The 11,531-nt window shown below is 50.8% G+C and overlaps 1 protein-coding gene across 1 annotated transcript in view; it reads left to right on the top strand.

The window, feature by feature from the left end:
* Nucleotides 1-7,544: 7,544 nt before the first annotated feature.
* Nucleotides 7,545-11,531, top strand: part of EEIG1 (estrogen-induced osteoclastogenesis regulator 1) — a 44,835-nt gene continuing 40,848 nt past the window's right edge. Inside the window, exon 1 of the mRNA XM_049895493.1 lies at nt 7,545-7,694. Within this exon, the coding sequence (XP_049751450.1) occupies nt 7,549-7,694 (146 nt within the window). The 5' untranslated portion in view covers nt 7,545-7,548. The remainder of the gene's footprint in view (nt 7,695-11,531) is intronic.

Below are 11,531 nucleotides of genomic sequence, written 5' to 3'. Positions count from 1 at the left end.
ATACCTGATGTTGGGGAGATAGGGCAGGGTGGGGAATACTTGAGCTAAAGCCTGACATTTGAATAGGGGTCACCAGTTGGGTGCAGGGAGCCTGGCATTTTTGAGCAAGGCTGCAGGAGGCCAAGGGAGGCAGGCAGGAGAGGTTAAGCAGTTGCTTCTGGAGAGGCCTGAATGCGAGGCTAAAAACCTCGGCTATTATCCAGAAGGTGACAGAGAAGCATGGAAGGGCTTTTGTTTATAAAACCCTTATAATTATATTGTTAAATTATAAAACTTACTCTCCTATTATAAAAACCAAAAAATACCCAAGAATATTCATTAAAAGAAATTGAAAATCTCCCTCCAAATCCTCTCTTCAGAGGAAGCTTCTGGTAACAGTTTAGGATGTATCCTTCGAGATTCTTCTCTGTGTATGCATAAACATATCACTTTTTCTTCACAAAAATAAACTTGTCCTTTACATACTTCTCTATGACTTGCTTTCCCACTGTAGGGTGGATGTCTCCCACCTCAGCACACCCACGTCTTCCTCATCCTCCTCAACAACTGCACAGCATCCCATTGGTGATGCCGCTCTTCATTTGACAAATGTTTATTCAACTCTGTTGGTTGGTGCACAGTGGTTAAGTGCTTGGCTGCTAACTGGAAGTCAGCAGTTCGAACCCACCAGCTGCTCCACAGGAGAAAGATGTGGTAGTCTGCTTCCATAAAGATGACAGCCTTGGAGACCCTGTGGGGGCAGTTTTACTTTGTCCCATAGGGTCTCTATGAGTTGGAACAGACTTGACAGCAGTGGTTTGGTTTTTGGTTTTTTGGGTGGTATAAATGGTTAACAACAACAAAAAAAAACCCTTGACAACTTCAATCTTTTCTCCGTTTATCATGATGTTGCCCATTGGCCCAGTTGTGAGGATTTTTGTTTTCTTTATGTTGATGTGCAATCCATACTGAAGGCTGTGGTCTTTGATCTTCATTAGTAAGTGCTTCAAGTCCTCTTCACTTTCAGCAAGCAAGGTTGTGGAATCTGCGTAACGCAGGTTGTTAATGAGTATTCCTCCAATCCTGGTGCCCCGTTCCTCTTCTTATAGTCCAGCTTCTCAGATTATTTGTTCAGCATGCAGATTAAATAGGTATGGTGAAAGAATACAACCCTGACGCACACCTTTCCTGACTTTAAACCAATCAGTATCCCCTTGTTCTGTCTGAACAACTGCCTCTTGATCTATGTAAAGGTTCCTCACGAGCACAATTAAGTGTTCTGGAATCCCCATTCTTCAGTGTTATCCATAGTTTGTTACGATCCACACAGTCGAATGCCTTTGCATAGTCAATAAAACACAGGTAAACATCCTTCTGGTATTCTCTGTTTTCAGCCAGGATCCACCTGACATCAGCAATGATATCCACATCCTCTTCTGAAATCGGCATGAATTTCTGGCAGTTCCCTGTCGTTATACTGCTGTGGCCGTTTTTGAATGATCTTCAGCAGAATTTTGCTTGTGTGTGATATTAATGATATTGTTCTATAATTTCCACATTTGGTTGGATCATCTTTCTTGGGAATAGGCATAAATATGGATATCTTCCAGTCAGCTAGCCAGGAAGCTGTCTTCCATATTTCTTGGCATAGACGAGTGAGCACCTCTGGCGCTGCATCTGTTTGTTGAAACATCTCAATTGATATTCCATCAATTCCTGGAGACTTGTTTTTCACCAACGCCTTCAGAGCAGCTTGGACTTCTTCCTTCAGTACCATTGGTTCCTGATCATATGCCACCTCTTGAAATGGTTGAATATCGACTAATTATTTTTGGTATAATGACTCTGTGTATTCCTTCCATCTTCTTTTGATGCTTCGTGTGTCATTTAATATTTTCCCCATGGAATCCTTCACTATTGCAACTCGAGGCTTGAATTTTTTCTTCAGTTCTTTCAGCTTGAGAAACAACAGCCATGGAAGCAGCAGTCAAGAAATCAAAAGACGCATTGCACTGGGCAAATCTGCTACAAAGGACCTCTTCAAAAGTATTGAAGAGCAAAGATGTCACCCTGAAGACTAAGGTGCGCCTGACCCAAGCCATGGTATTTTCAATCACATCATATGCATGTGAAAGCTGGACAGTGAATAAGGAAGATCGAAGAAGAGTTGACGCCTTTGAATTGTGGTGTTGGCGAAGAATATTGAATATACCATGGACTGCTGAAAGAACGGACAAATCTGTCTTGGAAGAAGTGCGGCCAGAACGCTCCTTAGAGGCAAGGATGGCGAGACTGTGTCTTACATGCTTTGGACATGTTGTCAGGAGGGATCAGTCCCTGGAGAAGGACATCATGCTTGGCAGAGTAGAGGGTCAGCAGAAAAGAGGAAGACCCTCAACGAGGTGGACTGACACAGTGGCTGCAAGAATGAGCTCAAGCATAACGACGATTGTAAGGATGGCGCAGGACCGGGCAGTGTTTCGTTCTGTTGTGCATGGGGTCGCTATGGGTCGGAACCGACTTGACGGCACCTAACAACACCAACAAATGGTTAACACGCTTGGCTGCTAACTGAAAGGCTGGAAATTCAGGCCTACTCAGAGGCACCTCAGAAGAAAGGTCTGGTGATCTACTTCCAAAAAATTGGCCATTGAAAACCCTGTGAAGCACAGTTCAACTCTGCCATACATGGGGTCGCCATGAGTTGGAATCAACTTTTTCATGTTTGGTAAAGTAGAGGGTCCGCAAAAATGAGAGAAACTTTCAATGAGATGGATTCACAGTATAGCCACGTAAAAATGGTGTGGCGGTAGTGGTGTCTGACCTTCTTGAACTTCAAGAGGAGGAAGGTGAATCAAGATCAACAGCCCTAGGGACCATGATCTCAGGGAACATCTGGCTCAAATGGCATAAAATAGTTTATAAAGAATATGTTCTATATTCTACTTTGGTGAGAAGCATCTGGGGTCTTAAAAGCCTATGAGCGGCCATCTAGGATACTTCACTGGTCTCATCCCTTCGGGAGCAAGGAAGAATGAAGAAAACTAAAGACACAAGGGAAAGATTAATCCAAAGGACTAACGGACCACATCTACCATGGTCTCCGCCAGACTGAGTCCAGTACAACTAGATGGTGCCCAGCTACCACCACTGATTGCTCTGACAGGGATCACAATAAAGGGTCCCTGGCAGAGCTGGAGAAAAATGTAGAACAAAATTCTAACTCAAAAAGAAAGACCAGACTTGCTGGCCTGACAGAGACTGGAGAAACCCTGAGAGTACGGCCCCCGGACACACTTTCAGCTTAGTAATGTGGCCACCCCTGAGGCTCACCCTTCAGCCAAAGACTGAATAAGCCCATGGAACAAAACAAGACTGAAGGGGTGCACCAGCCCTGGCGCAGGGACTGGAAGGCAGGAGGGAACAGGAAAGCTGGTAATAGGGATCCCAGGGCTGAGAAGGGAGAGTGTGGATATGTTGTGGGGTTGTTAACCAATGTCACAGAACAATGTGTGTACTAATTGTTTGATGAGAAACTACTGTGTTCTGTAAACCTTCATCTAAAGTACAATAAAAAATAAAAATAAAAAAGATCAACAGCCCTAGGCTGATTCCTATAGGCAGAGGTCACACATGCTTCCTCATTCTCCCCTTTTTACCAATTCTGACACCAACCGTCCCTTCCATGGCACTCTCACCTCGCTGTGGCTGCTGTGCAGAGACTGGATTGTCAGGGGGCAAAAACAGAAGGAGGCAAACAGGTAAGGAGGCTGTTACAGCCATCCCAGCAGGAGACTCTGGTGGCTCAGACCAGAGTGGAGACAGAGCAAAAGGGAGAGAAGAGGGGCACATTTCTGAGGACATGTTTCAGAGGAAGAGCTGACCCCTTGTTGAGCAATGGTAATAATTATTCAAAATCATGGTCAAGGCTAAAGGAGCCCTTATGTCTGTCTAGCGTCTCAAGAAGGTAGGACATGCCAGGCTTGGGAATTTGGGCTGCTGGGGGAAGTGGAAGTGCTGGGCTGGAGTTTCCTGCTCAGATTCCTGTGTCCCTCCAGGCCTGAGCTTTTCACAGGAACAGCATCCCGAAGTCCTCACAAAACTCTAGAAAGAGTAGTATTGTTATTCCCATTTTACAGGGTTAACTATGGTTTAGAGATGGATAAAGTTTGTGTGACATAGGCAGTCAATAGTGTGCCAGCTGGACTTAGAACCCAGGTCTACTGGCTCCAGGGGAAATGGTCCCAATCATACCATAATGACCCCCCTCCGAGCCTCAATATTCCAAACCAAAGCTACACTGCCCATTGCAGCAGAGCCAGAATTCTAACTCAGGCCTGTCTCACCCCAAATCCAGCATCTTGCCCTGGCACCACTCCTCCCTCACTGAGAAGCGAAGGCAAGAGAAACTTCCTGGGTTCCCAGCCCACAGGCTGCAGGGAGATAAATGCCCAACCCGTGCTAAGTCTGGTAGTCAGGCCCACTCTGCTTCCTGTTGGGGCAGCCAGAGGTTATTCATGGTCACAGCCCAGGAATCAGTCAGGCCTCAGGACATCGTTGGCTGGTTCCTTCTTCTGAAATCTTCCCTGGGGTGAGAAGCCACAGGCTCTACCCCCATGGAGCAGGCTCAGAGAGGGTAAGAGTGGGCGCACAGCTTAAAAAAAAAAAGCTTAGCACTCTAGAAACTGCACTCCAGGGTCAAGACCTTAGTGAAGTGATTTAAACTCTTCAGGCGTCAATTTCCCTTTCTGTAAATGGGAATAAATAGTAGCACTGGGAGTTGCTATTATCATTTTTCTCCCATTGGGTTGTGTTTTCTAAATGATGGGAGAAACTGAGAGAAGCACGGATCACCACTCATTTTATGCCTAGGAAAGCTGAAAGGGGAACATGGGAAGAAATTAGAAACTTGAGTCCTTGGTTACATGTCCAGACCTAACTCATCCCTAAATTCAGCCTAATCTGCCTCCTGAATGCTTCTCAGATCCATTGTCCCGTTCTCCCCCCAGTACTGAAATTCTATCATCATCTCTTGCCTGGATCACCACATCTGGTCCCTCACTCCCGTATCTGTTTCCCATCTCCTCTCCACACTACCTATAGCCAGAGAAAGCTTCTTACAATGAAAAGCAAATCTGACATGTTACTGACCTGCTTAAAACCTGTTAGTAGCCCCCCAGTGCCCTTGGGAAAATCTAAACTCTTCACTCTGGTCTACAAGGGCTCTGTAGGATACGGCTGCTGCTGGCTTTTCTAGTCTCATATCTTGCCTCTCTCTAAAATCACAATGCAGCCATTTGGGACTTGGAACTTTCTGTAGGCACTCCGTTCTCTCTGGCCACCAGACCTCTGTACATGCAGCTCTCTGCCTGGATCCTACATGCATCCTGCAGGTGGCCTGCATCACCTTATGTGAGAAGCCTTCTCTCTGAGCACCCTGTCTCCCCCTCAGGTCCCTCCTTTGAGCTCCCCTGTTGTTGTTAGGTGCCTTCGAGTGGGTTCTGACTCATAGCAACCCTATGTACAACAGAAACACTGTCCTGTCCTGCACCATCCTCACAATCGTTGCTATGTTTGAGCCCATTGTTGCATCCACTGTCAGTCCATCTTCTCGAGGGTCTTCCCCTTTTTCGCTGACCCAATACTTTACCAAGCATGACGTCCTTCTCCAAGAACTGGTCCCTTCTGATAACATGTGCGAAGTACATGAGATGAAATCTCACCATCCTCCCTTCCAAGGAGCACTGTGGCTATACTTCTTTCTAGACTACTGCATGTCCAGTATTACAGCTCTTATCCATCAGATTTACAACTGCCTGTGTCCTCATCTGTTTCTCTATCTTGAGCCTGGAGAGGGCAGGCCCATGGCGCTCATGTTAAGTCCCAGAGCCTGGTTCAGAGCAGATTACCCGCTAAACATTTGGGACCTGCATGAATGAACTATACAGTACGTCGAGTGCCTTCTTTGTGTCAGGAGATACGAGGCTCTGGAAGCAGTCCCTGCCTCCAGAGCAACTAGGTAATCCAGTCAGGGAAACAAGCTATAACTAGGCAAGAAACTAAACGACAGTAAAAGGCTTGGATAACAGCTTGGGATGAAAGAAGCTGGGTCACAAGGTTGTGTCACCTCGGTGAAGCCTATTCAGACACTTTTCAGTGCTCTAAAGTTAAGATTTGGAGACGAAAGACTTGGGTCCAGTCCCGGTTACCCCTCTGCAAGTCAGTTTTCTGAAAAAATGGGACTATCTTCTGGGCCTGAAATCTGCAGGAATACTGGAAGGCCGTTCCAGCGATAGTTTTCATACCGTTTCTCCTCCTCATTGTTTCTTCTTTTCTTCTACTCGCGCTTTCCTCCCTGCCCAAGCAGACCCAGCTCCCCGCCCCGCGACCTCCCACAGCCTTCCCGGGGCCCCTCTTCTTTTCCCTCCGCCCCGCCCCAGCGGAGGAGGCGGACCCAGCTGTGCAGCACACCAATCACAAGGCTCTTAGCCGCCTCTGTCTCCCGCGAGTCCCGCCTCACGCCGCCATCCACCAATCGGAAACAGGGACGCTGCTCCGCTCCCGCCCCGCCGGGCCGCCCAATCACGGGCAGGCTGGGCCGCCGGCGCCCCGCCCCTCCCGCGCTCAGCGGCGGCTCCGCGGGCGGCCGCGCAGGGCCTCGGCATTCTCGCAGCGGCGCCGCGCAGCGTCGGGCTTGGGCGGGCAGCGGCAGCGACGTCGGGGGCGCAGGCGGCAGCGCTGCTGCTCACGGGGTGCTGGGCAGAGGCGGCGGGCGAGGTGAGCGCCACCGGCCGGGCCGGAGAGGTGCCTCAGCTCCGCCAGGGCCCCCAGCGCGGGATCCAGGACCGAGTAGGAGGCAGCGTCCCCGCTGCCCAGGGCCGGGCCCGGGGCCCGCCCGGAGGAGGCTGACGACCGGACGTTCCCGGCCTGAGCGCGGACTCCGGACCGGAGACCCCGGTCCGGAGCGCCCCCGACGTGTCTCCTGGAGAGGCCCTCCCCCGAGCTCCCGGCCGCCCCCTGGGGGTGCTCTCAGCTTACCCCTGCACTCACCTGCGCAGGCCGCCTGGCATCCAGGTGCGGGGGCGTGTGCGCGGCGAGGGTGCCTCCCCCGGCCGCCAACGGGGCGGGGGCGGGGCCGCCCTCAGCCCTCAGCCTCGCCGGTCTCCCAGTCGCTTTCAGTCTCACCGGTCCGCCCGCCGCGCCTGGTCGCGCGGCGTGAGCTCCCCGGGGACCGCGGCTCGGGATGCTGCCCGCCAGCGCGGCCGCTCGCGCACCGCCAGTCACCCCTGCTCTTGCCTACTGGGCCATGCCCCGCTGTTTACATGCCGGTGAAGCCCCCGGCCGCTCCGAGCCCCTCCGAGCTCCGGCCCCCCGCGGGTGAAGCCAGCTGACCCGCGAACTGGACTGGACACTCAGACCCCCACCCGTTCTGCCGCCTCCGCCACCTTTTGGGCGGGATCCTGCTCTAGTGTTTTGAGGAGGGGGTGTGGTGTAGGGAAAGGAATCCTGGGGATTTCTGCCCCCTTTTTTTCCTTGGCCTTCGGGGCTTCAGACTCAGGGAACTCGCCCATGGCTTTCTTGATGAAAAAGAAGAAATTCAAATTCCAAACCACTTTTACCCTGGAAGAGCTGACTGCGGTCCCCTTCGTGAACGGGGTCCTCTTCTGCAAGGTCCGGCTGCTGGATGGCGGGGATTTTGTCAGCTTGTCGTCAAGGTAGGAGCTGGGGGTGGTTGTGGCCCCTGTGGAAGCCTGGTGCCTGGAGGGGAGGGGAGTGATGAGCGAAACACATCCACTTGGCAAGAGTGAAAGGGCCCCTTTGGGGGCCAGGGAGAGTCCTGTGGATTGTGTATGTGTGTCTTCAAGGGATTGCACAATGCTGGACTGGCCGATTGGGAGGCTTGGGCCTGAAGAAGCGGGCAGGGTGCCGGGCTGCAGGTGACCGGCTGGATATCTGGGGGGTCTATTCTTTCAGCCCGCGCTTGGGGCCCTGCATGCAGCCCTCAGTAGACCTATTCTACAGACTTGCCCAATGAGCCCAATGGAGTTTGTGCCTTCAGAGGATGGTAGGGGGAGGGATGCCACCTGGAACAGCCCCCCCACTTGCCCTTGCACCCCAGCTGGCCACTTGAGATGTCATATGATTTAGAGCCTTCACCAGCCGCAGGTTTCCCAGCACTCCCCAGTGGCTGGGAAGGCCTTGGGTGGCTGGAGGGAGGTGACTGGATTTTGGCCCTCCCAATGTGGCATAGTGGCATAGTGGTTAGGTGTTATGGCTGCTAACCAAAAGGTCAGCAGTTCGAATCTGCCAGGTGCTCCTTGGAAACTCTATGCGGCAGTTCTATTCTGCCTTATAGGGCCGCTATGAGTTGGAATCGACTCGATGGCAGTGGGTTTTTTTTTTTTTTTTTTTTTTGGTTTAATGTGGCGTAGTGGTTAAATGCTACAGCTGCTAACCAAAGGGACGGCAGTTCGAATCCGCCAGGCGCTCCCTGGAAACTCTATGGGGCAGGTCTGCTCTGTCCTATAGAGCCGCTATGAGTCGGAATCCACCGGATGGCACTGGGTTTGAGTCCCCACTGAGTCCCTTTCTGGCTAGAGCTGGGCTACTTTGCATTGCAAATATCCTTGTACAGGAGGCTGCTGTCTGCTCTGAAAGAGGCTCTTTCCAGTTGGGTTTTGTGTCCCTCCCCATCCTGGCAGGTCCAGCTGCCCAGCTTATTGCTGAAGGTGACAGAGTTCCTGGACTATGCCCAGCTGGTTGGGTCCCCTCCCCCCCAACCTAGTTCTGGCCTGCTCAGGAGAGACCCTTGGAATCTAACAGATGGGAGTTCAAATCCTGGTTCAATCACTCTCTGGGCCTCAGTTTCCTCTTCTGGAAAACAGGCCTAATACAAGTCCCTTCTCAGAGAGCTCTGAAGTTTCAGTGAAAGATAATGCAATGCAGAGCCTGGTCCAATGCCTGGGACATGCTAGTTCTCTTCCCTGGTATGTCCCTTTGCTCCTTCAGGCTTCCTTGTGAGTTCAGTTAGTCAGAGCTGGCTCACTGTTCAAGGGTGAGGGTGTGTGCTGTAGACCTGGAAACCAAGGCCCAGAGGGAGGAAGAAGTGGCTTGCCAGGAACCTTGCAGGTGGCAGTTGACAATCTAACTTGGCCTGTTTGGGGACCTGTTGGATGAATCCGGAGGTTGAATGCACTGCTGGAGGAAGGGAAAGAAGTGTGTAGCCTACTCCAAGTTTGGGAATCTCTGTGTGGGCAGGATAGGACGCCCTTTCTGTGTGCTCTGGCCGCTGCTGAGGCCTGGAGGCTCCCCGCTCTGCTGGGAGCCACTTATCTGAGGAATTCGGACAGCCTGCCCTTCTCAGTGGGGGCAGGGACCGTCCTCAGTTGCTTGGGAAGCCGGCTGTCTGCAGCCACCCAAACGGGCCTAAGGCTGTGTCCGGAGCTAGGGCCTATAGTCTGCCATTCACTGGCTGTGTGACCTTGGGCAAATTACCTAGCCTCTCTGATTCTAAGAGCCAGCATTTATGGGTGCTGTGTTCCCCATTTTATAAGTACTTCTCATTTAACCCCGTGACTGTGCCATGGAGCAGAGGTGGGGAGGGGAGAGTGAGATTATTATCCTCATTTTACAGAAATGGACACCGAGGCTCTGAGAGGGAGCGACTTGCCTGAGTTGATATGTTGGAGCCCAGATTCATTCAAACTCAGGGTGTGCTTTTAACCACTACCCTGTTCTGCCTCTGAGTCTCAGTCTCCTTTTCTGTAAAATGGGGAAATCAGACCCTCCCTAGGCTTGTGATGGGGAGTGGATAATACAGGTTTCCTCCACTAACTGAAAGTAGAGCAGTTCTATGAAATCTTTCGTAAGCCAAAATGGTGTAAAGTGAAGAAGCAATTACCGATGATTTATATGAGAAAATTTTTTGAATGTTCCCAAGACCCAAAAAATAACCTGCCAAATCATACCAAGTAACACATAAAACCCTTATGATCTCTCTTAGGCTTTTCTGATACCTTTGGACACATCTTGCTAACAGATGCACAAAATAAATTGAGACAAAACAGAGAGGCTTGCAGACACAGTTCAAAGCTATGGCAGCTTGATGATGAGATGCTGAGTGTAGTTCCTGGAGAAGGAGCTTGGCAACCCCACTCTCACTGCTCTGGGTGTGTGCTGGTACAAAACAAATGCTGAACGCTATTTCCGCTTTTCACCTTTTCTTGTAAAAGTGAAAATCCTCTTTGGATTTCTTTTCATTAGCAAAAACACGTACTAACGTAGGTCTTTTGTAAAAGCAAAGTGGCATAAAGCAAACTTTTGAAAAGCAGGGGATACCATATATACCACATACCAGGTAAAGTACTGCAGCAGTTGAGGTTACTATGGGTAGTAAGTCCCAGGCCCCAGCTCCTTCCGTATCTTAGAGTGACCAGGTAGATTCTGCAGGGGGCCTGCATGTGTGTTGAGGGGCAGGGTCTTGGATACCACCAAGGAATTAATATCAAGCTCCAGACTGAGTTTTTGCCTGATCTCCTAGGCCCTGGAGCCTCTGTTCCCCTACCTATAGGACTTTCCGTCCACCCTAAACCTGCTTCTGTATCTGGGAAAGTCTGGAAAGTTCCAGGCCTTGGCCCACAGCATTCAGATTTCACCTCTGCCTCCCCTTCTTCTCTGTTGGCAAGGAGACACAGATTCCTCGAACTGGCTGAGCCCAAACAGCCTCTCCCAGCCCTCATCCTGGGTGAAACCTGAGTGAGGCTGAGGAGGAAAGAGCTAATGTTGAGGCCTCCAAGGCTGGGCGCTTAGAGGGTGCTGGGTACCTGTTTGCTGAGAGAGCCTACAGTGACATTGGGACCTAAAGTTAGTTTTGTGCTGGTTTGGCTTTTCCTGGGGTGTGGGACTTAACCCAAGAGAGGGTGGTTTTTGGGTTCTTGCCTTGCCTTCACCATACCCCAGCCTGGCCTGTAGCGTAGAAGCCCTGCGTCACAGCCCATCTCTCCAAATAGCCAGTGCCCTATTGTTGTTGAATTGGGGTAGTGTCAGGGCCATATCCAGTGGCATATTCCCCCCTACCCAGAGACCCCCAAGATGGCCCAGAGACCCAGTGGTAGCAGCATGGGTGGTGTCAGAGTGAGCCTGGTCCCCCCCCTGCAGCACCACCCACCTAGCTGGAGTGTTTCCGTTTTGGGTTCCGTGACAGCTGCTGGGTACACAGCTCCGACCTGACCCAATTTGAGCAGGTAGAACAGGTGGTACTTTGGGCTCTTCTTCAGCCTCATCTTTCTAAGGCCTCATTATGAATAATCATCCTCACAGTCAGCATATTTTGAGTGCCTGTACTTCGTGCCAGGTGCTGTGCTGGGGGGTTTGAAAATGATATTTCTGTTAATCCTCTCAGCCATCCAGAAGGCCACTGAGGCCAGAGAGGTGAAGCCACACGCTGAAGGTCACCCAGCTGGTAAATGGCAGAATGAGAAAAAGAATGATTTATCATTACATCTTGAAACACCTTTTTTTCCTCTAAATTTTATTTTGTTGTTGAGAATATG

This window comes from Elephas maximus, chromosome 9 (assembly GCF_024166365.1).
Source record: "Elephas maximus indicus isolate mEleMax1 chromosome 9, mEleMax1 primary haplotype, whole genome shotgun sequence".
NCBI classification, from domain to species: Eukaryota; Metazoa; Chordata; class Mammalia; order Proboscidea; family Elephantidae; genus Elephas; species Elephas maximus.
This window is presented reverse-complemented; position numbering and strand designations above follow the sequence as displayed.